The sequence below is a fragment of the Hyperolius riggenbachi genome, chromosome 5 (assembly GCF_040937935.1).
Source record: "Hyperolius riggenbachi isolate aHypRig1 chromosome 5, aHypRig1.pri, whole genome shotgun sequence".
Lineage (NCBI taxonomy): Eukaryota > Metazoa > Chordata > Amphibia > Anura > Hyperoliidae > Hyperolius > Hyperolius riggenbachi.
The window spans coordinates 46,876,789-46,902,495 of record NC_090650.1 but is presented as its reverse complement, the minus strand read 5'-3'; the positions used below and the strand labels follow the sequence as shown (position 1 = coordinate 46,902,495).

The 25,707-nt window shown below is 43.5% G+C and overlaps 1 protein-coding gene across 5 annotated transcripts in view; it reads right to left on the bottom strand.

Moving 5' to 3' along the window:
• Positions 1 to 25,707, bottom strand: part of MLLT10 (MLLT10 histone lysine methyltransferase DOT1L cofactor) — a 259,169-nt gene that overhangs the window by 61,679 nt on the left and 171,783 nt on the right. For all 5 annotated transcript variants that reach the window (XM_068235604.1, XM_068235601.1, XM_068235602.1 and 2 more), the window contains one exon: positions 24,827 to 25,005. In XM_068235604.1, coding sequence (XP_068091705.1) covers positions 24,827 to 25,005 — 179 coding nt within the window. The remainder of the gene's footprint in view (positions 1 to 24,826; positions 25,006 to 25,707) is intronic.

Sequence of the window (25,707 nt, the reverse complement as noted above, 5' to 3'; positions counted from 1 at the left end):
CTTTAATCAGTTAATAACCGATCTATTGCTATTGATAAGCCTCTTATGATAGATATAGAAGCATATTCTGCAGAGTTTACATGGAGGCTCCACAATCAGAGCATGCTGCTCCCTTTCAGTGCATCGGCTACAAGTCCCCTTCCTGTTATGCGTTGCGCCCCCTCCCTGCCTTCCCCACCTAATATCAGATGTGACACCTCACAGAAACCATGCAGAAAGCTTTTAGATTGCTCGGAAGATTCGCTGCCCCCACTGACAAGCGCGTATTTTCTTTTTCCAGCTGCATTCTTTATGCTGCTCATAATGAGATGGGGTCAAACAGATTATTTGCTTCCTGTGCTGTTGCTGCTTTGTGGTGCCGGGACAGAGGAAGTTACAAACGGAGGGGTAGACGCAGTGTAAACAAACCCGGAGCCCCACAAATGTTCAGAGCTGACAACATGTAGGTTGTGTCACTCTGTTCAATTTCCTCTCGGCCACAAAAAGCCAGAGATTCCTCAGACAGCCGGGCTGCTTACCCAAACCAAATATCCACTAGTTTGTTCAGAGTATAATTAAAGAGGAACTGTTGTGAAAATCTTAAAATTTAAAAACATATACAAATAAGAAGTACATTTCTTCCAGAGTAAAATGAGCCATAAATTACTTCTCTCCTATGTTGCTGTCACTTGCAGTGAGTAGTAGAAATCTGACATTACCGACAGGTTTTGGGTTAGTCCAGCTCACCACAGGGAATGCTCAGCATGGCCTTTATTCTTTATAAAGACATTCCCTGAAAAAGATTTATACAATGATGCTGGCCAGCCTCCATGCTCACTGCACACTTTTTTGGCAGATGGATGGAGCAAGTGCTATTCACTAAGTACTTTAAAAAAATAAAGAAAACCCTGAGAACTCCCCATTAGAAGATGGGCTAGTCCAAAATCTGTTGGTAATGTCAAATTTCTACTTCTTACTGTAAGTGACAGCAACATAGGAGAAAAGTAATTTACGACTCGTTTTACTGTGGAAAAACAAAAGTTTGCTTTTCTAAAACAGAAAGAATTTGCGATAATTCAGGTTGGAGTGAGCTCGAGATGTCTCCCAGAGCAACACTGCTGAATATATGCAAATTAACCACTGTACCTTTAGAAGCTAACCACACCTCCAGAACCGCTGGAATGCAATGATGTGTCAGCTTGTTAATTTGTACAGAGCCATAATAATCCAACATGCATACAGACTGTTTCAGATTGTTTGATCCTCATCAGTGCATGGCATGGATTAATTTGGCTCTATGGAGTAGGGCTACTGTGGAAGAAACATACTTCTTAATTGTATATGTTTAGAAGATGTATTTGAAATTTTAAGATTTTCGCGACAGAGGTCCTTTAAGTACAAAGTTACCAGAGCTGTGGAGTTGGGGTTATTTTTGGGTACTCAGAGTCATAAAGAAAATGCACCGACTACTAATAAATTCAGCAAGAAGTGGAGAAAAGTCGGCACTGCTGGTGACTGCTTTACTGCAAAAACATGCTCACATGTACATCACGGCTTGTGATTATTATATTCATACTAAAGACTGCACATACCGCTAACAAAGTAGAAATGTCGGTGACGGTGGGTGCTGGGCACTGAAGCCTGATGGCCTTATTGTGCAATCCACACTTCTATGGAGGCTGTGGAGCCTTCATAGGAGCGCGGATTGGGCTGAGAGAAAGGGATTAAAGTGGACCTGAACTCAGCACTTCCTCCCTGCTCTAAAAGTTACACAACAGCATAACAACCTTTAAAGAAAAACATTTCTTTATGACAGCTGACAAAAATCCTGCAATACATCTGCAGTGTGTCTGCCTCCTGCTTTCATGAAAGCAGACATATTGTTAACATCCTGTGCTTCCAAATGCGCTTATATGCCTTAGCTGCCATGGCAGTCATGTGACACAGGGGAAAGATCAAATTACAACTTGTGATTAGACACAGATGAGAGGGAATTAGACAGGCTAAACTCTAAATACATACAGGGTGCATTCCTCTATGTTTTTCTTCTGTCCTGTGCAAGTGTTCAGGCCCACTTTAAAGGGAACCAGAGACGAAGCACCCTGATGTATTTTACCATATAGATTAGTGGGAACATTAGAGAAAACACCTACCCTGCTCTCTGTTTCATTCTTCACTGCTCAGGCTGCTTGTTATCAGCCCTGATAAAATCCTCCACTGAGCATTCAGGCTGGCTTTGCTCAGGAATCATTATAGCCGAGTCATTATAGCAGAGCCAGAAGGGGGCAGGCTTGGGCTAGAAAAGACATCAGAGAAGACAGACTCAGCTATAATGATTCCTGAGCAAAGCCAGACTGAATGCAGTCGGGGATTTTATCAGAGCTGATAACAAACAGGCTGAGCAGTGAAGAATGAAACAGAGAGCAGGGTAGGTATTTTCTCTAATGTTCCCACTGATATATACGGTAAAATACATGAGGGTTCTTTGTCTCCGAAAACACTTTAAGCACAGAGATATGTGAACATGAACACGTCTCTGTGCATATGTCAGGTAGCTTTGCCTCGAGTCGGGCGTGCTCACGGTTCTGGAAACAAACTTTGTAGACTGGAGCAAAGCAAATGTGTCAAAGCATCAGCCAACCCATTGATGTCCCACCAGCTCCTTCACACTGGGGAGATTAGCATCCATGTACCGCTAGTTGCTGAATCGTTGGCGATCACAAAAGCGCTAGTGCAATGAAAACTATACTGCAGTGATCTCGCTGCCGCGACCGCCGGCAATTCACAGTAAACACAATTGCGCCACATGCAATATTTTCTTTTGCAAATATAGAGGGATCGCAGTGTATTTAAACCAGGGCTGTGGAGTCGGTACAAAAATCATCCAACCACTCAAAATTGCTTCGACTCCTCAATTCCGACTCCACAGTCTAATTTTTACAAAGGCTATAGATTTGGTTCAAAAATCATCTGACCCGACTCCTCAGTTTATTGAAACCACCGACTTCGACTCCAGGTACCCAAAATTGCCCCGAATCCTACTCCTAAACCCCACAGCCCTGATTTAAAACGGGAATTGCGATCGCTTTAAAAAAAATCGTGCAAATGTACAGTGAATTTTTTTCACGAAAAATTGTCACGACAAAACGCTGGTGATAATCCCAGGCGTTTTGCATCGTCAGTGTGAACTAAATCTAAGAAGCTAGATTTTATGGTAGATTTGAGGTAGTGGTAGCATTTTTTGTGTGCGGTTTGCTGTGATGGCAACAGGTGTCAGTTCAATTCAGCTGTACATATTGCCAAGCTTATCTGCAATGCTCAGAGAATGTCGGATGAGATGGCCAGATGCACTGCAATATACTACGCTGATGTGTTCGGTTATTTTCCTAAGGCCTCTTTCACAGTGGGACGGTGCGTTTGATGCGACGTAAAGGTCGCATAACGTGCCCCTAATGCAACGCATTGAAAGACTATAACTTGGACGTTATAGTACATTCTTTAGCCCTGCGTTTGGTGCGCCGCTTTCATCGCACAGTGATGGAACGAAAACGGCGCATGCGTTACATTTGAAAAGAAAAAAACCAAAAAAAACATTACTGAGCATGTGCAACACACACAACGCAGCAGATTTATTGCTAAACGCACAGCATGCAGCACTTCCTAAATAATGCTAAACGTTACAAACAACGCAACGTGTGCACTGTGAATGTTGCACAGACTCAATATTGCTGTGCGTTAGTCCACGTTAAAACATTTTCTAACGTGCGACTTTAATGTCACACTGTGAAAGAGGCCTAATCCTGTGGGCTGGGTTCACTCTGCTTATTGAGAGAGCACAATGATCATCATATCGCTGTCTCCCAGACTGCTTCGTCAGAGAACGCCACATTTTACAGCTGAAATGGAAATTACTATGTTGCCCATTAAAATGTCTGATGTTGCATGCCGGGACCTCCAGATGTGACGCTGATCACACTACGCAAAGCCTACATGCTTGGGTAAACAATCAATATTTCCCTGACAGATAATCAATTAGGGGACATCCACATTTGTACCGACTTGCGCTGTTTCATTGTGATCAGATTCCAGCAGAAATCTCATCGCAGATCAATGCCACCACTTCTAGAATTCAGAATAAGCCCGTGTGGAGGTCCATCTTCTGCCCCTCCACAGGTTACGATACCAGAAGCAATGTGGCATGGAGACAGAGGCGTCTAGCGATTTCTCCCCTTGTATCCAGGGAGTGTCTCAAAGAGGTTCTATACCACAGGTGTTGAACTCCAGGCCTGGAGGGCCAGATCCATGCCAGTGTTTAGGATGGACTGAGACAGAGAGGAATGTGTTTTACCTGATGGACCACACGCTTTCCGAATCAGACCCATCAATTCATTTGAGCTGTGCCAAAAATGTGTAAGGCCCTCGGCCCTCGAAGGACTGGTTTGACATCCTTGTTGTATACTAAAGGTAGCCTCCCACACATCTTCCAATTTTGTGGCTTAAGCGACCATCCATGCCGCAAAATTTTAGCCCAATCATTGATTCAATCGATTTCAGGCCAAAATTGATTGGACATGCTGGAAAGATCTTGGTCAAAAGTGCTCGATTGGGTGTGCTGCAGTAACATTGATCGATATTGTGACGTGGGCCCTGGCTCATGTGTCGTAATCCCCCCGCCCCTCCCCCCCCCCCCCCCAAGTGTAAAATGCCCACCCCCTGCCTGCATTGTATGAGCAACAAACAGCTTTCTCTCCAATCGGATACAATCGGACAGAGATATGTCTCTGGATTCATGGCTAGATGTATGGACACCTTGAAGGTGTGTTGAAGACTCAAAGCACTGACCTTCCATATGGACAAACATAACCATATACAGGGCAGTGTTCTCCCCAGAATTTTTTTCCAGCTGGGTGGCATGAAAAAGTAGCCGGGTGGGATGCGAGGAGGGGAATGCAGGAGGAGCAACTCTGCTTACAGTATAGGAGAAGGTGAGCCGATGACAGCCGGGTGCTCACCAAAATTAGACGGGTGGAGCACCTGGCTAGAAGAGCCTGTGGAGAACACTGCAGGGGAGTTAAAAGGCACCTTGCACCATCTCAAGATTAAATAGGAAGCTTTGGTACCCTGTGTGCAAAGTGGGAGAGATCTCTGTCCAATGCAGCCCTCAAACAACAAAAGGAGTGCCTATGGACTGAAGTACGTTATCCAGGACTCAACTAACCAACAATTTTAATCAACCAGCACAAATCGCCGGCAGTGCTCACAGTGGTGAAGACCAACTTCTTAGGCTGTTTGTGGGCTCTGCTGTGATTAAAGACTGGGTTCCATGGCTCCCCCAAGAGAAATAGAATTTCAATTACTGTATTTTAACAGTTAAAGTGGATCCGAGATGAACTTTTACTCATTGCATAATTGTGTTCCTTTCCTATTGTTTATAGGGCATTCCTCAAGTCAAATACTTTTTTGTTTTTGTTTTACTACTCTAATTCCCTATAAACTAAACAAGCCACGCCCACAGGTTTTCAGAGAGCCAAGGCATTTTCAGACAGTAGCAAGAGCTCATGGGAGCTCAGTCTGGGCAGGAGGAGGGGGAGGTATTACTAACCAGAGATTTCAGAGGCAGAGGGGAGGAGGGAGGAGGAGGGGGGATTAGATTTTTTCACAGGCTGAGTGCTCAAGATGCAGATAAGCCTGTCTCTGTGTAATGTTTACAAACAACATGGCTGCTGTCATTGTATCACAGGAAGAAATAATCCTATTCTATTAAAGCTGTTTGCAGCTAGATTTGCTGTGTAAACTATATAAACTTTAGATAAGATATATAGACAAGTTACTTGTTATAGCTAGTTTTTCATCTCGGATCCACTTTAATACAGGTTAATGGTATATAGAATGGGGTACAGTACTGTATTAGCTAGGCCTATTTTTAACATTGAGTTTCAAGCAATCAGAAAGCACACTTATTTGGCATCAGCCGATCTCCTTTGGAGTTGGATAACCCAGACTGTACTATACAGCCAAACTAAGCATGCCATTATAATGATATGGAGTGCCTGAGATTTTAGATTTACCATTAGGTGGTGCTGCAGATGAGCTCTGAGATCACAGCACCAGTCTGGATCTGTAAGTAGTGCAAACATGACTATAAAACACAGAGAATAACTGCATTTCTGGGTGAAAGGGACATATTACACTATAAATACCCCAAAAGAACCAGGGATAGCGTAAAATCCTGCAGACAGTATAAGTGTCTACAATCAGGCAAACTGTATGCATAGTTATACTGTTACTGTTGGATGATGGGGGAAAATGTGTCTCCCGAAAGCCAAAATTCATGTTCTATCAAGCAATGATATGGTTACATTTATATTCTGCTTTAGTTATAAAACTGTTGTAAACAAAGATCATTGCTGAAAAAGTTTTTGCAATTTAAAGGACCATTACAGCAAAAAAATCAAGCTGTTAAAATCTGACAGAACTAACAGGTTTTGGACTAGTCCATCTCCTCATAGGGATTCTCAGGGTTTTCATTGTTTTCAAGAGCATTTCCTGAATGGCAGTTGCTGAGTCTAACTGTCAAAATACTGTGCAAGTGAGTAGGGAGGCTGGCTGGTATTTTACTATTTTGGCAGTTAAAGTTCAGGAAAGGTTGTCAGGTTTTAACAGCAGGTTTTAACAGCTTACTTTTTTCGCTATAAGTGGTCCTTTAATGTATTTTTTTTTTTTTCACTTTAGGGCTGGTTCAGACGGACGTTTGGAGGCGTTGCGTTTGCTGGCGTCGCGTTCAGCAGCGTTCGTGTGCGTTTGGATGCGGTCGCGGTTTTTCTTCCCCTAGGGGGACATTAGCCGTCGCGGTTAACCTCCCCTGGAAGCTACATGTAGCTTCCAGGGGCTCCTTGAACGCCAGAGAAAATCGGGACCCAAACGCCGCGTTTGTGTAAACGCGCTTGAAAGCTTGGTACAAACGCTCCCATTCACTTGAATGGGAGCGTTTAACACCAAGCCCTGAACGCTGGCTGTAAACGCTCTGCAAACGTCCGTCTGAACCAGCCCTTAGGATGAAGCAAGCAAACAGACAAAGCCCGATTTTTTTTTTTTTTTTTTTTTTTTTTTTGGGGGGGGGGGGGGGGGGGGAGCAACCTTGGCAACGGTACTATTTGGAGAACATACTGCCCATAAACTCCTATTTTGTTACATAAATTGGCTGCATGAAGCAGAAGTCATTGTCACTCATTTTCAACACTGATTCACTGACTGAGAGCAATTTGTGACACTTGCAATCGTCGTAGTCAATAGGAAAGCAAGAAATTCAAGTACAAATGAGTATGATGGCTCCTCTGTCAGATCTTCTGTTCCAAGCACCATACAGCGGGTTTTGGCTCATTGCTCAACTACCAATAAAAAATATATAATTTATTATTATTTACTACCTCCATGTAGTAATAATATGTGTCGGAGTACCTTAGAGGACTCCCAAGGCAAAAAGCTAAATCTATCTTTACCTACCTGAGGCTTCTTCCAGCCCTTAGAAGTCGCTTGTGTCTTTGGCCACAGCTCCAGTCCTCCAAGGTGTCCCACTGGAAGCCTGTAAGGATTGCCAACCCATAGGCGGGTCAGCGCCCACGTCACCGTGTCTGCTCAGGCTCCGTCCACAGGCTCCCACCCACCCATGTGGCAGCAATCCTTACAGGCATCTGCCGGGACACCAGGTAGGACCAGAGCTGTGGCGAGGGACCCAAATGACTTTTAGAGGCTGGAAGAATCCCCAAGTAAGTAATGATAAATTTAGCTTTGTGCCTCGGGAGACTGTTAGGCAATGTGGAGAAAGACATAAAATGACTGAAACAATTTTTAGTGATCTCTCTGGCTGATAAAAGGTGGCCAGTACTACTTCCCTTATCTTCCATGGGTACCAAAACTTTGGTGACTGTGGATGAATTTTTGGGACAATTAGTCACTTAGCACGCATGACTGTCATCAGCGAACACAGAAATAATGACATAATAATTACAAATGATTGTTTGAGCCAATGGACACCAAGGTCTGTATGGAACTTTAGCGATATCTATACAGCAACAAGAAAAGCTAAACTATTCTGCTCACAAATGGCTAATGGGTGAAAATGCACACTGAGCATGTGCAATGCCAAAACCCTGCCCCTTCAAAAAAAAAAAGTTACATCTCTCTGATGATTAGAAACACTGTCACTGGCCAGGAGTCGGTAATAAAACCGGAAGCTGAAAATCGTGGAGGAGAAAGACAGGAAGTTGAAAATTATGGAGGAGAAAAAAAGGAAGCTGAAGATTGCAGGAGAGGAAAACAGGAAGTTGAAGAGCACGGAGGAGTAAAACAGGAAGCTGAAGATCATGGAAGAGGAAACCGGAAGCAGTGAATTCATGCAATAGTTACCCGCCTATTCTATATGAACTATATACAATTTTAATAAAAGATTTTCTTTGCATAATTTATATAAAATAATGCCTTAATAAAAATGCTTTATTAAAAGCCTATAAAAAAAGTGTGCCTGAACTATTGATTACCTCATTAAAATAATTTTTTTATTCACAATTTAATCTGGCAATTAACAGATATGCCCAAAGGAAAAAAACTATAGAAAAATAGCTCTCAGTGTATCATATAAACAAACATGACAAGGGAAATAAAGCTTACTAGAGATCTTTAATCTGTCACATCCCATTTTCTTATTTTCCAATATTTACTTCCCATCGGTGTAATCTGACGGTAAGAACCAGGCCCAGGCCGACCGTGTGCGTGGTTAAGGGGATTCTTACATTAGTAACTATGTTGTTCTGGCGAGGAATTAACTGTCAGAAATTAAGAAGCTGACATGCTATTAGACTCATCTGGATGACACGAGGGAGCGGGAGATTTCTGGAGAGCAGACAGGAACGCTGACAGCCAGGCTACTTACAGCACATTTTAAGACCACAGACAGCTTGTGTGCAGCTCTGTGTCATTCCATCACTGTGGGGCTGTTATGGGAGGACTCCGTAGAGAACCTAGAGATTGTTCATCTGGAGAGGAAGGATCCTGCTTCCCCCGAGTCATAGGAAAAGGATCACACAATGTGAAACAGATATCAGTGTCACTCCGCAGCCTAATACTGGGAACAATGACAATAAACACAGATTCAAAACTTAAAGAGAACCTGAACTGAAAAGAAAAAGTCAAAATAACCATACACAGGTCATACTTACCTCCTGTGTAGTCTACTCCTCAATCTCTTTCTCCCCTGCATCCCATTTGTCTGCTGTGATCAATGGAAGTCTCCATCCTCCATTTTAAAAATGGCCATTACCCCATAACAGCTTCCTGATCAGCTCACTCTTTAACTGTAATATCACCCACTTTAGCTATAGGGAAATATGGACATTACCTTGCACATTCAGTTGTAGCTGACAGCTGCTGATATATAACTGACAGCAACTGGTATATTTCAGGTCTGACAAAATCTTGTCAGAACTGGAAGGGATCACTGTAAGAAGAAAATGGGAAGCTTCTGAGTGGAACTGATGGTAAGGTTAGTATGTAATATTCATTTGCAGCTACGTCGTGTATTTATTTTAAATAATTTTTACTCGCTTCAGGTTCCCTTTAAAGAGAACCCGAGGTGGGTTTGAAGAATGTTATCTGCATACAGAGGCTGGATCTACCTATACAGCCCAGCCTCTGTTGCTATCCCAACCCCCCCCTAAGGTCCCCCTGCACTCTGCAATCCCTTATAAATCACAGCCACGCTGCTGACAAACAGCTTGTCAGAGCTGGCTGTGTTTATCTCTAAAGTGTCAGTCTGCTGCTCTCCCCGCCTCCTGCAGAACTCCGGTCCCCGCCTGCATCCCTTCCCTCCCTGCTGATTGGAGGGAAGGGACGGGGGCAGGGACCAGAGCTATGCAGGAGGCGGGGGAGCAGCTGAGACTGACACTACAGATGTAAACACAGCCTTACAGCACGGCTGTGATTTATGAGGAATTGCAGAGTGCAGGGGGACCTTAGGGGGGTTTGGGATAACAACAGAGGCTGGGCTGTATAGGCAGATCCAGCCTCTGTATGCAGATAACATTCTTTAAACACACCTCGGGTTCTCTTTAAAGGGAACCTAAACTGAGAAGGATATGGATTTTTCCTTTTAAAATAATACCAGTTGCCTGACTCTCCTGCTGATCCTGTGTGTCTAATACTTTCAGCCACAGCCCCACAGCCACAAGCATGCAGATCAGGTGCTCTGACTGAAGTCAGACCGGATTAGCTGCATGCTTGTTCCAGGTGTGGGATTCAGCCACTACTGCAGCCAAAGAGATCAGCAGGACTGCCAGGCAACTGGTATTGTTTAGAAGGAAACATCCATATCCCTCTCAGTTAAGGTTCCCTTTAATTTCGTACAGAAATAAGAAATTTTATTCCGTAAGTTATTTTCACTACAGTACCTCTTTAATTTATAAATGATTGAGGGCTCTTTTCCACTAGCTGTGGTTCGCTTCAATGTACATGTACATTTTTCGCTAGCGTGACACGTTTTTGCACGCATTACAATTGCTGGTGATTTTTGATGAAATCGCACTCTGTGCCTGGCGACTTTACAGCGCAATTGTGGCGAGTGGAAATTGCAGGCAATGCGATTGCGCTGGTGATCGAACTTCCAAATGGAAAAGGGCTCTGAGTCGGAGTTTGGCCGCTGTAAAATCTTTCCTCTCCTCGATTTACATTCTGAAATTTATCACAGGTTGCGTTAGTCCTGTCAGGTGCATCTCTGCTGCAGAATATTCGTTTTTGAGAGTTCCGAAGCCAATAAAAACAACAAGTCTCCCAGAATGCTGTTGTGTATAGCTAAATAGCCTAGGCTAAGCATCAATGGGAGGGTGAAAAGGTGGGTCCATTATTTTACAGTGGTCTCTGCCCACACCTGTCATGAATACATATACAGTGGGATGTAAAAGTTTGGGCAACATTTTTAATCATCGTGATTTTTCTGTATGAATCATTGGTTGTTACAATAAAAAATGTCAGTTAAATATATCATATAGGAGACACACACAGTGGTATTTGAGAAGTGAAATTAAGTTTATTGGAGTTACAGAAAGTGTGCAATAATTGTTTAAATAAAATTAAGCAGGTGCATAAATGTGGGCACTGTTGTAATTTTATTGGTTCCAAAACCTTTAGAACTAATTATTGGAACTCAAATTGGCTTGGTAAGCTCAGTGACCTACATACACATGTGAATCCAATTATGAGAAAGAGTATTTAAGGGGGTCAATTGTGAGTTTCCCTCTTTTCATTTTCTCTGAAGAGTAGCAACATGGGGGTCTCAAAACAACTCTCAAATGACCTGAAGACAAAGATTGTTCACCATCATGGTTTAGAGGAAGGACACAGAAAGCTGTCTCAGAGATTTCAGCTGTCTGTTTCCACAGTTAGGAACATATTGAGGAAATGGAAGACCACAGGCTCAGTTCAAGTTAAGGCTCGAAGTAGCAGACCAAGAAAAATCTCAGATAGACAGAAGTGACGAACGGTGAGAACAGTCAGAGTCGACCCACAGACCTGCACCAAAGACCTACAACATCACCTTGCTGCAGATGGAGTCACTGTGCATCATTCAACCATTCAGCGCACTTTACATAAGGAGATGCTGTATGCAAGAGTGATGCAGAGGAAGCCCACAGCACAAACAGAGCCGCTTGAGGTATGCTAAATCACATTTGGACAAGCCAGCTTCATTTTGGAATAAGGTGCTGTGGACTGATGAGTCATTTTGGGCATAACAAGGGGCACTATGCATGGAGGAAAAAGAACACAGCATTCCAAGAAAAGCACCTGCTACCTACAGTAAAATATGGTGGTGGTTCCATCATGTTGTGGGGCTGTGTGGCCAGTGCAGGGACTGGACTCAGTATCAGCAGATTCTGGAGACCAATGTCCAGGAATCAGTGACAAAGCTGAAGCTGCGCATGGCCTGGATCTTTCAACAAGACAATGAACCTAAACACGGCTCAAAATCCACTAAGGCATTCATAAAGAGGAACAAGTACAACGTTCAAGAATGGCCATCTCGGTATAATTGAAAATCTGTGGTGTGAGAGCTGTCCATGCTCGGAAGCCATCAAACCTGAATTAACTAGAGATGTTTTGTAAAGAGGAATGGTCCAAAATACCTTCAGCCAGAACCAAGAACCTACACAAAGAGTTTAGAGGCTTTAAAGAGACTCCGTAACAAAAATTGCATCCTGTTTTTTTTATCATCCTACAAGTTCCAAAAGCTATTCTAATGTGTTCTGGCTTACTGCAGCACGTTCTACTATCACCATCTCTGTAATAAATCAACTTATCTCTCTCTTGTCAGACTTGTCAGGCCTGTTTCTGGAAGGCTGCCAAGTTCTTCAGTGTTGTGGTTCTGCTATGAACTCCCCCATCTAGGCCCCTCTCTGCACACTGCCTGTGTGATATTTAGATTAGTGCAGCTTCTCTCTGTTCTATTATCTTTTACAAGCTGGATAAATCCTCTTCTGAGCTGGCTGGGCTTTCACATACTGAGGAATTACATACAGGCAGAGCTGTCTGCACTCTGCAGGAAGAAACAGCCTGACACTTCAGTGGAAGATAGCTGCAGGGGGAAAGAAACACACAAATGATCTCTTGAGATTCAAAAGGATGGCTGTATACAGCCTGCTTGTGTATGGATGTATTTTCTATGTGTGGACATACTGTACATCAATCTACTTCCTGATTTGGTGGCCATTTTGTTTGTTTATAAACAAACTTTTTAAAACTGTTTTTAACCACTTTTAATGCGGTGAGGAGCAGCGAAATTGTGACAGAGGGTAATAGGAGATGTCCCCTAACGCACTGGTATGTTTACTTTTGTGCGATTTTAACAATACAGATTCTCTTTAATTTCTGCAAAAGGAGGATTTACTAAATATTGATTTAATTTATTTTTTGTGGCGCCCAAATTTATGCACCCGTCTAATTTTGTTTAAACATTTCTTGTACACGTTCTGTAAATCCAATAAACTTCATTTCACTTCACAAATATCACTGTGTGTGTGTCCTATATGATGTATTTAACTGACATTTTTTATTGTAACAACCGATGATTTATACAGGAAAATCATGAAAATTAACAAGGTTGCCCAAACTTTCGCATCCCACTGTCCTATCTCATAAAAAAACAACACATATATAAGTAGATAAATACTTGCTCTACTTACATAACATATGTATTGCACTGTCCATGTTTTGATTTGAGTGATTTTTCTACAGTAAAAAAAAAATCCTTCTTAGCATTTCCCATTTTGAGTGTGGCTATTTTGAAGCCAATCCTGATGTCATTTCCTCCCTTCCTCTCCTCTGCCGGATTTGCCCGCCCTTCACTATAGAAAGTGCATCGTCTCAGCATGAGAAATTCTGGCCAATCAGAGAGGAACAGAGGTGTGGGAGGGGAAAAAGGAGGGAAAGAGGCTTTAGTTATTTCTAAGGGGAAATAGAGAAGCAAAGAAAGGACAACCCAGCATGCCCTGCAACTTCCTTTGTGCGTACCAAATTTTGTGTGTATGAGATAAGAGTCAGGTAAACTGGGGAATGATCATTTATCAACAAGAAAAGTAATAGCGATTTTAACTTTTGGATTGCCTGGTTAGCATCCTTATTACTTGTTTACCAGATAAAAATAAAGAATTGATTTTTGATTTTATGCCCGACAGTTACACTTTAAGAGGCAGTAGAGGATAGATGGGCCGCGCATGCTGTGGTCCAATGGGTCGCAAAGAATCAGACATAACTAAATAGCGACTAAACAACAACGTACCAAGACACTGGATCTGGAGCAAATTCAAAAACAAAACAAAACAAATAAAAACAAACAAAACTAAAAAAAAACTTTCCATCTCCTCAAACTGCATTTTGAATTAATCAGCAAGTCGACCAGAAGTCGGTTTCATTTTGAGCAACCCCTCCCATTATATTGTAAGCCTTTGGCAGGGTCCTTCCCTCCTTGTGTATTCTACCTGACCCTGTATCCTGCTCACAGATTTACATGAACCTGTATTACTGGGACTACTACTCCAGTGCATGATCTGGCATTGTGTGTCTTACTGCTTATTACCTGTATTGTGTTGTCTGTCACCCCCTATTATCATTGTCTGCAACCAAATGTATTGTACAGCGCTGCGTAAGATGTTGGTGCTAAGTAAATCCAATTCATAATAATCAACAGATTTACATTGAGTGAATTTGTAGAGAAAAAATGTTTTACATCAAACCACATATGGACACTAGCTATGACTGACCCAATTTTAAATGTTTTTGTTAACCAGCCTAAAGACCCCCACATAGCAATTGTGCAAGTACTGTAATGCTAGGTACACACCATACAATTTTGTGTTAGATAGATGGTTCGATAGATAATTTCCGACATGTCCGATCTTATTTGCGATCGTTTTTCTGACCGATTTCTCATAGAAGTGAATGCAAATAGATAAGGGAATCGAATCGGAAATAGTTTGTACGGAAAATCGTCGGAAAAAAATGCATCGTGTGTACCCAGCATGTGTGTGTGTGTGTGTGTGGTGTGTGTGTGGTTTGTGTGTGTGTGGTTGGTGTGTGTGGTTGGTGTGTGTGTGTGGTGTGTGTGTGTGGTGTGTGTGTGTGGTGTGTGGGAGTATGTGCGTGAGTGTGTGCGTATGTGCGTGTATGTGTGTGGTGTGTGGGGTGTGTGTGATGTGTGTGATGTGTGTGATGTGTGTGGGGTGTGTGGGGTGTGTGTGATGTGTGTGTGTGCGTGTGTGTGTGTGTGTGCGTGATGTGTGTGTGTGCGTGATGTGTGTGTGTGTGTGATGTGTGTGTGATGTGTGTGTGTGTGTGATGTGTGTGTGATGTGTGTGTGATGTGTGTGTGTGTGATGTGTGTATGATGTGTGTGTGTGTGCGTGTGTGTGTGCGTGATGTGTGTGTGTGTGTGATGTGTGTGTGTGATGTGTGTGTGTGTGTGTGTGTGTGTGTGTGTGTGTGTGATGTGTGGTGTGTGGTGTGAGTGCGTGTGATATATGTGTGTGATGTGCGTGTGTGTGGTGTGAGTGCGTGTGTGTGGTGTGTGTGATATATGTGTGGTGTGTGTGGTGTGTGTGTGTGTGATGTGCGTGTGTGTGGTGTGAGTGCGTGTGTGTGGTGTGAGTGCGTGTGTGTGTGTGTGTGTACAGTGTATGTATGTGTGTGTGTGTGTGTGTGTGTGTGTGTGTGTGTGTGTGTGTGTGTGTGTGTGTGTGTGTGTGTGTGTGTGTGTGTGTGTGTGATGTGTGGTGTGTGTGTGTGATGTGTGGTGTGTGTGTGATATATGTGTGTGATGTGCGTGTGTGTGGTGTGAGTGCGTGTGTGTGGTGTGAGTGCGTGTGTGGGGTGTGTGTGATATATGTGTGTGGTGTGTGTGTGTGTGTGTGTGTGTGTGTGTGTGATGTGTGTGTGTGTGTGTGATGTGTGTGATGTGTGTGATGTGTGTGATGTGTGGTGTGTGGTGTGAGTGCGTGTGTGGGGTGTGTGTGATGTGCGTGTGTGTGTGTGTGTGTGTGTGTGTGTGTGTGTGTGTGTGTGTGTGTGTGTGTGTGTGACAAAACTAAAGCAGTGGAACTTGGAGGAGACAATAGGCATGATTCACAAAGCTTTTTCACCTGTTTTCCTCTGCTTTCACTTTATTTATGTTACATTTTTAAGCTTCCAAAGAGCAAAAATTTAATATAATTAAGGTAAGAAAAGTAATATTGAAATGGAGTTAATCGGGAACAACTTACTTTGAATGATTATTTTGCTTGTAAATGTGCTGAAAGGTTAATTTTTATCACTTAGGAGATAAATAAGTCATTTATGAGAAGTTTGTGGATAGAGCCCAATATGATCTTCATATTCAGCTCTGTCACTATTGTTTTAGGCAGCTAAATTGAGGTCCTGCTACCCTGAGCTGAATGAAGAGGTCAATGCATGTGTGTTGCCTGGAGACTGATGGTTGCTACAGCAGCACCAGATAAGCTGGACTAAATAGGCTTCAGCTTGAAGGTAGAGAGAAAAAAACGCATTTGTGGCTAAGAGGGGAACATAAGATGCAGCTGTCTCAGCATGCAGCGCCGTGCAAGAGCTGCCTTCACTCTACCCGGCCTGAATGATGATTTCAATGTAAAGCCCATCTCACTGGGACAAGGGCTAAAACAAGATTGGAGGGATTTTAATTAGACAGAATAAAGGATTACTCCAGTACTGGGACTCCTTTGTTCTTCCTGTTGGGTCACATGTTACTGAAGAATTCCCCCCCTAGCAGCAAATTCCTCAGGATTCTACCCCACCCTCTAACCTCTTCCCACATGGAAGCGGGTGCAGATCCGCAGCGCACTCCCTCTGGGCCCACTGAGCTCAGCCGCTCGCCAAAATCCCCATACCGTTCAAGCTTTGCAATCATACAAGTGTTACCGCTGAACTCCAGGAGGAAGATCGAAAGGGTATCGTTTGAAATCCAACCCCCACAATGCTAATGTATCAAAGGATTACTCATGTATCAAAGGATAAAAAAGAAATAAAAATTATATAATGTCTGCAGCCAGAAAACAAATCCCAACTTTGCAAGATGTACAAAGCGATAGTTACAGCGTGTTATACAGCGATACTGCGATGTTACACTGAAGTGGTATGAAACTCAGCATTTCTTCCTTTGACAAAATATTTACACCCCTAAAGGACACTAAGGTCATTAGGAGAAATAGGGGGGGGGGGGGGGGGGGGGGGGGGGGGATTTTTTACGTGGATCGGGGGGTTGGCCTTAGAGCTGCGCAGCCGCACTCACGGCTATGCGGACTGCGCAGCCGCGGCCAGCTCCGGCGGCCATCTTGGTACAGGCTGGGGAGCCCGACCCAGGCCGCGCGGTCGGGGACCGTTCGGGGGGCTGTTCAGCGGCGGGGACCAGGCGGAACGGCACGGAGGTAGTGGACGGCGTCCTGCGTGCCTTACAAGCTGATCCAGGTAGCTAACTTTTTTTATTTATTTTTTTGTATACTTGGCCTCGTAAGTCCTTTAAGTAGAAAATTGTAGCAGCAGGCCAGAATTGAAAGGTTTTTTTTCTTTTTGCTACATTAAGTGGTGGCGACATATTTTATACAGAATTTTGTGCTAAAGTAAGATCTACTTTAATACCGGATTACACATAATGTAATTAAAATAAAATTAACATTCAAAAATTCCTATGTAAACTCTGCATTATTAGAGGGTGTTTTGGAGCTGGGTTGCAATATAATCTTGCTATAGTACACTCTGCTATAGCAAACATTCGGGTATAGCAAAACTAAATGTCCAGGCCTCGGTCAAGCTCCATTATAAGTAGATAGGAATAAAGCCCAGCATAGTAAACACTGCTATAGTAGAACTTCTGTTATGGTAAACCTGTTTTTTAGCCCCTGCGGTATTCTGTGTCCAGCTATGGTGGAAAGTGGGGGGACACATGTTATAAAACCCATGAGCCATGGTGGGTGGGCTGGCAGGCACTTGTAGCCTGTTTGCTGTCTGCTACTCTGGGTCTGCATGGATTACCTCAAAAGCACCAGCCAATGAGACCTATGCTTCCTGTGTAAGCTGCAGCCTGGAGGAATTGCCTGCCTTCTGTGACTTGCTTGTGCATGGCTGCAATGCTACAGTATCATCCAGGCTGCACAGAAATGTGGACAGAGGAGCACACCATCAATACTGTACCTGCATTAACTGATGGGACCTATGCTTCCTGTGCAAGCTGTTGCGTGATGATTGCATGCATATCCCTGCATATTGAGCACTGTGCATTTTGATCTAGCTTAGACACTTGTCTGTGGTCGCTTGCTGAAGCACTGAAAAAATGATTCCCAATTATTTCCTGAATTAAGATCCAGTACTAAAGTATACTTTATGTGCTTGAGAATGAATTTACTGTATTTGTGCTCCAGCAAAGTGCCCCCCCCTCTAACGTAATCTCCTTGGACAGGACTGTACATAAACAGCTGTAAAGGTTTTATTTGACAAATGACGGTGGCATAATTAGTTTAAACAGATACTGCTGAGAGCAATAATAACCAGACAAGATTAAAATGAAAAGGGTGAGAACAAAATAGAAATACTAGTGGAAAAATGTTAGGTTAAATCTGAGGCAGCAAATTACAAAGCTGGACAAATTGTTTTTCTTAATCAAAAATAATCTGGCAGGAAATCTGCCTGAAAATCTCATTGTGTGTACTAGGCATTACAGAGATAAAGCTTGGATTGCATGATATAGAACAGATTATTTTAAAGGCAGCCATACACTGGTCGATTGCCACCATATCAACCAACAGATAAATCCCTCTCTGATCTAATCTGATCACAGAGGGATCTATTGGCTGCCTATACACTGCAAACAGATTTTGAATCAATTTCAACATGAAATTGATTCACAATCTGTGGAGCTGCCGCTGCTCCCAGCTATACATTACCTCTCCGCCGTCGAGAGTCCCTTCTGTCCGCGCTGGGCATCTTTTCTTTACTTCCTGTCACTTCCTGTGACCAGCGGAAGTTCAAACAGTAGAGGGCGCTCTACTGTTTGACCTTCCCCTGATAGGATGGGACAGGAAGTAAAGAGAAGATGGCCAGCCGGAAAAAGGGACTTGCGCCAGCGGGGAGGTAGCATATTGCTGCCTATATGCTGCGTCGGTTGTCGGCCAATCGAACACTGCTATCGACACGCTCCCGACCCGCCGGTGATTGAGAGAACTTTTATGCCGGGACAGATCAAAGGGATTGATCGTTTTCGGATGGATATCGGTCAGCGTTTGCGTTATCGATTTAACAGCAGATCGCCTCTGCTGTATATCGGCGGGAATTCGATGCAGTGTATGGACACCTTCACTGCTGGTTCACATGGGCTTCTAATGCTAGGTACACACCATACAATTCTATGTTAGATAGATGATTCGATAGATAATATCGGACATGACGGAAATTATTTTTGATTATTGTTCTGGTCGATTTCTCATAGAAGTGAGTGGAAATTGATAAGAAACGATCAGAGAATCGAGCTGGGGATCGAGCGGATACACGAATCGAAAATCAAATTGAATGGAAAATTGACCGAAAAAAAAACCACATCGTGTGTACCTAGCAAAATGAGCTTTCACTCAATACCACGTTTAAATGCAATGCTACAGTATCACCCAGGCTGAACAGAAATGTGGACAGAGGCGCACACTATCAGTACTGTACCTGCAGTTTCGACACCAGTGTTTACCGCTAGCTTTTGGGAAGCCTTAAAGGCTAGTGATTCTGGTCCCTACACTGCTGCTTTCCTGGCGTTTACCATCTCTGAAAGCTGCATGTTGCCTGTCCTATATAAATGTTATGTGTCTTGTATTGAAACAGGACCAGACACCAGGCATGCTAGACACCAGGTATGCTGTATGGGGGAGGGAGGAGGAACCACTAGACACCAGGTAAGCTGTATGGGGAGGGGGAAGGAAAGAGGGACCACTAGACACCAGGTATGCTGTACAGGGGGAGGGGAAACTACTAGACACCGGGGAATACTGTAAGGGGGAGGGAGGGGCCATTAGATCACCAGAGAAGTGATATGGGAATGTAGAAAGTGGCAGCCTGGTTTTCTACCCTAGTGTTCTCTCCAGAAATTTTTTCCAGCCGGGTGGCATGAAAAAGTAGTCGGGTGGGGCGTGATGAGAGACTGTAGGGCCAGCACTTCTCTGCGCAACTCTGCATATAGCATAGGAGGAGGTGATCAAATGACAGTAGGGTGGTCACCAAAGCTAGCCGGGTGGAGCACCCGGCTAAAAGAGCCTGGGGAGAACACTGTGTATACTTGAGTCAAACCTTTTTTCTGTTGTCTAAAAGAAAAACTAAGTACCTTGGGTTTATACTAGGATTGGTTTATATTCGAGTATATATAGTAGATAGATTCATATTATTTAGGAGAATATCCCGAGCACAAGCAATCTGCAATGGGCTGATGCAAGCCGTGTTCTGGTGCTTGGGAGATCTGCGCACACATACGGGTATTCCCGCTGGCTCAGCCTAAATAGCCTGACTGGAAGATAAGAAAGCCGGTCCCAGCAGACTGAGGAGAGGGGAAGCTGAATCCTGGAAATGATGCAACCCCCACACTGGGAATTGCATCACCTCTGCAGCTCTGCTCACTTATTGGCTTTCAGTTTGTTTATTCCTATTAAAATTAACCTCATTAGTGGAAATTTGTTTACAAATCATTACAATGCTGCCTGTGCAGCCGCAATGTTGAGGTGAGTAGACTGGGTGGCTTCTTAGATTAGGAAGTTATACAGTATGATGAGGAGTATCTATATCTCTATCACTAATGTGTAGAGCCATCACTTTAACCACTTCATGCCATGGGCTGAAGGGTATAAATGCATGTTTATGCGCTCCCGCAGAGGCCAGGCAAATAGAGGTTTATATAAATGTCCTATTTCCTCTAAACACCACATGGGCTGGTGACCTACTAATGCAGGACCCCCTGCACATGTGGCACTACAGCTATGGCCTACGGGTTGCATGGAATTAACATCTGTAGAGAGTTTGGGGGGAAACAAGAATAAAGCCATCAGCTATTGTCTTTGGCAGTGACAGAGAACCACAAATACACTTTGTGATAAGAAGATTTTTCTAATATTATTATTTATTGTATTTATAAAGCGCCAACATATTACGCAGCGCTGGATAATAAATAGGGATATATACATTGCAATAAGGAGAGACAGACAGAGGTAGCAAACGGTTATACAACACAGCACAAGGTTATACATACAATCAGGGTATAAAATGCGGTTTACAGAGAACTGGCAAAACAAGTACGAGTTGGTCCATGAGACGGGTGTAATTGCCGGGGTAGTAAAATTAAGAAGGACACACTAAGGGAGGGTGGAGGCCCTGCCAAGGCTAACAATCTTGGATTGTATAGAAAGGATTTTGAAAAAACTCGTACAGAATCTTCAAAGTACAAAAAAATATCAAAAGATTTTATTGACATAAATTTCCAAAAAATTCCATTAAAATTCTCTGTGAGAAATTCCTTGCAGGTGCTTCAAATACGAAATATACACAAAATATACACAACCCCAATGGCTGTCCTGCACTCCCATGTTTGCAGCATGTCAGATCTTCTCGATATCAGGACAGCCATTGGGGTTGTGTAAATTACATCTGGTCGGCTCAGATGTTTCCTTGCTCTTCCTTTTTTGATGTTTCAACCGTGCATTGCATACAAGGTTAACAGACAATACTTTCTGCAACTCGGCCTGATGAAGGGTCCTGCTGGGCCCGAAACGAGCGTGTCGTTGCCCTTTTTTATATTGCATTAAGTTTATGAGTGAAGTACATGTCTGTGCTATATATTTCGTATTTGAAGCACCTGCAAGGAATTTCTCACAGAGAATTTTAATGGAATTTTTTGGAAATTTATGTCAATAAAATCTTTTGATTTTTTTTGTACTTTGAAGATTCTGTACGAGTTTTTTCAAAATCCTTTCTATACAATCCAAGCTTGTGGAGGGGTGAAGTGGATGACCCCAAAAAGGATTTATGGTTTTTTGCTTTTCCCCTTTGTAAAAGCTTAACACTCCCAATTTTATCTAAACTAAGGCCAACAATCTAAAGGGTGGGGGGACACATAAGGTAGGACTGTGGAAAGAGTGATTGACAGAGAGTTAAGGGGCCCATACACCTAACGATTTTCCCACCGATATACGACCGATTCGAGCACAGTGATCGAATCGGCTGTGAAATCGCCGCGCACACCGTTGACAGAACGATCGATTTCCGTCCGAAATCGATTGTTCCCGTCAATTGCCGTCGATCCGTCTGCGCGGAAAATTTTTCTCGATCGCCGACGGGTCGGGAGTGCGTCGATAGCGGTGTGCGAATGCCCGACGACACAGCGGGTATACATTACCTGTTCCGGCCGGCGCGATTCCCCTGGTCCCGGCTGTCTTCTTTCCGCGCTGGGTTCCAGACCGGCTGCTGCTACACATAACTTCCTGTCCCGGCAGGAAGTTTAAACAGTAGAGCGCCCTCTGCTATTTAAACTTCCCCTGGACAGGAAGTTCAGTAGCTGCAGGAACGGTCTGGAGCCCGGAGCGGAGAAGAAGCCACGGGGACAGAGGGGGGACTCGCGCCGGCCGGAACATGTAACGTATGGGGGGGGGGGGGGGGGTTGGCAGCTCCACAGATTGTGATCGGTTTCTCGGTTTCAGGCTGAAATCTTCTCACAATCTGTTTGCAGTAAAGGTGGCCATACGATCCCTCTCTGATCAGATTCGATCAGAGAGGGATCTATCTGTTGGTCGAATCTGATGGCAAATCGACCAGTGTATGGCCACCTTTAGAGTGTGGTAGATGTGGGATAGGCTATTTTAAAGAAATGTGTTTTGAGGGCTTGCTTGAAGGTGTTGAAGGAAGGAGCGAGTCTAATACACACGTGCTAAACCTTACAACATAGGCTTCAAACAGTGAAGGCAGAATCTGGCTTCATTACAGATGAATACGTCTGGTTGTGATGTTTATCATTTGGCTTAATCTTTCAGTGAGTTACTGACCCAGATGTGTGTACAGCTAATTAAGTCATGATAATAACCCCAACCCTAGTGTGCATGTGCTTTTCACATTGCATTGCTTTCAGTCTGATAGGAGGTCAAGTCCCACTCATACTAGTAAACAAACAGGAAGCTGAAGTCAATGTAAATTTCAATGGATGTCAGAAGCTTGTGAATAGTAACTCTTGCAAGCTAGAGCTAGTATCAGGGCAGCCACAGCACTGGCCATGTATCGGTAGTGCTCAAGCCCTGGAACTGACCCAAGTAACAGTCTGGTAGGGGTACAAAGAAGCCTCACCTGAATATTACAGGCTACCCACTAAGTTCTCTGCACTAATAAAGAAGTTAAGTCCCTGGCGGTCTATTAAAACCGCCAGGGGGCAGCGCAGCACAATTTTTTTTTTTTTTAATCATGCAGCTAGCCTAGCACGAATCCCCCCACCCCTTCCGATCACCTCCGGCGATCAGAGCAAACAGGAAATCCCGTTCAGAACGGGATTTCCTGTTTGGCTTCGATCGGGATGACGTCATCCACATCATGGCGTCGGAAGGATTCCCTATCCACCCCATAATGCATCCTGGCGGTGATTGGCCAGGCTGCGCAAGGGGTCTGGGGAGGCCCTTTAACGTGGCGGGTAGCGGCGAATCAGCGCGGAGCGGCGGCGATCGTAACAAACATGCAGCTAGCAAAGTACTAGCTGCGTGTCACAAAGTAAAAAGTGAGCAAATCGGCCCATTAGGGCCTCAGCTATCCACCGAGGCGGCTTACCGTTGAGGAGGTTAAAGGACCACTCTAGCGAAAAAAATAAGTAGTTAAAATCTGACAGAACCGACAGGTTTTGGACCAGTCTATCTTCTCATGGGGGATTCTCAGGGTTTTCATAGGTATTTCCTGAACAGCAGTTGCAAAGTCAAACTAACAAAACATGTTTGTAATTTAAAAGTCCACTACAACACAAAAAGTAAGCAGTTAAAATCTGACAGTCCATCTCCTCATGGGGGATTCTCAGGGTTTTCAAAAGCATTTTCTGAATGGCAGTTGCTAAGTCTAATGCTGGGTACACACTATGAGATTTTCTGGTCTATTTACTGTCAGATCGATTATTTCCAACATGTCCGATTTTGCTTTCCGGTTGATTTCCGAGCATTTTCCGATCGGTTTCCGTTAACTTTAATAGGAAATCGATCAGAAAATGTTTGAAAATCGATCTGAAAGTAAATCGGACATGTTGGAAATAAGCGATCTGACAATAAATCGACCATAAAAATCTTATAGTGTGTGCCCAGCATAACTGTCAAAATGTAATGCAAGGGATTAGGGAGGCTGGCTGGTACTTAACCATTTTGGCAGTTATCTGCCATCCAGGAAATGCTTTTGAAAACAAACCAAAACAAACAAACAAAAAAAACAGAGAATCCCCCATGAGGAGATGGGCTAGTCAAAACCCTATCAGTTCTGTCAGACTTTAACTGCTTATTTTTTTCGATGTAGTGGTGTCCTTGAAGCCCAATCTACACGATACTAATCTATTTACGATTCGATTATGATTCTATTTACGATTCGATTAAATCAAACATGTCCGATCCTGATTCGATTCAATTCAATTCGATTTGCCATTGTTTTGCAATGGCAAATCGAATTGAATCGAATCAGGATCGGACATGTCGGATTTAATTGAATCGTAAATAGAATCGTAATCGAATCGTGAATAAAATCGTATCGTGTAGATTGGGCTTTAGAGAAATTCCGGCAAAGAATTGAACTTTATCCCAATCAGTAGCTGATACCCCCTTTTACATGAGAAATCTATTCCTTTTCACAAACAGACCATCAGGGGGCGCTGTATGGCTGATATTGTGGTGAAACCCCTCCTACAAGAAACAAGAAAAATATGTACTGTTGGCAGCTTCCTGTCTGTGAACCTTTCTGCATTGTGGGAAATAGCGGTTTACAGCTGTTTCCAACTGCCAAAAAAGCATGCAGCAGCTACATCACCTGCCAACAGTAAAAATGTCACCATGTGATGTCAGAATGTAAATCGGGAATTTAAAAGATTTTACAATGGGCAAACACTGACTAAATCATTTATACATAATTATTGTAAAAATGAAGCACTTTTTTTATTACATTATTTTCACTGGAGTTCCTCTTTAATAACCTTCTCATCAATGCCTATTGAAATGTTCCCAGCTCTTGCGCTTTGCTGTTACACCCTCCCTCCCATGTGACGCCTCTGTGCAGCTTACCTGAGTTGTAGTAGTGCTGGCAGGAACAGTAGTTGATGAGGAGAGTAATGGGGAGGAGGCTCCTCCTGGTTGTAGGTGATTGGCAGCATACTGTGACATGTGGGAGCTGGACACCGGGGTGCTGGCCCCTGACAAGGCATTGGGAAAGCTTGCGGCTACATCGCTGCTGTTGTAAATGCCTGCGAGGAAAAGTGTAAAATGAACATTCAATTATGAAACCTATGGAGCAAAATAAACATTGCTGTGATAAATCAAATATTATTTGCTGCGGTTACAGAATTCCCCCAACCCCCCCTTCCCCAAGCGTGTGTGTGTGTGTACACACACACACACTCAAAATTATTCAACCCCCACTGAAATTGAGTGTTTTGGCCAGTTTGACATTGATTTTGATCATTTCAGTCATCTTGTTTACAATTCGCGATAAAGTGCTTACAGTGATTGCAATGCTGAATCGCAAATTCCTAGTGATCTTTGAATCGCTAGGGTTGCCACTTTAACATAGGATTTGCAGTAGGCATTTTCCACTACCGCGATTGAATTTTGTCAAAGCACGATCGCGCCTCAGAGAGATTTTTACCAAGTGCATTGCATATACAAAATCGTGACTGCGATAAAAAATAGTGACAAGGCGCAATCACTAGCATTTAGCAATTGCGATTGCTATTGGAAAAGGGCACTTAATCGCGAGTGTACAGTGATTTTTACCGTGCTAATCGTGATAAAAAAAATACCCACGCAAAACGGCGCTTTTAAGTGTGAATGGGCCCTTATGCCGGGAATACATGGTGCATTTCCGCGGCTCGATTATGCCGCCCGATCGATTCCCACTCGTCCCCGCGGGCGATTCTCTTATCTTCCGCTCGTTTTCCTTATCTTTT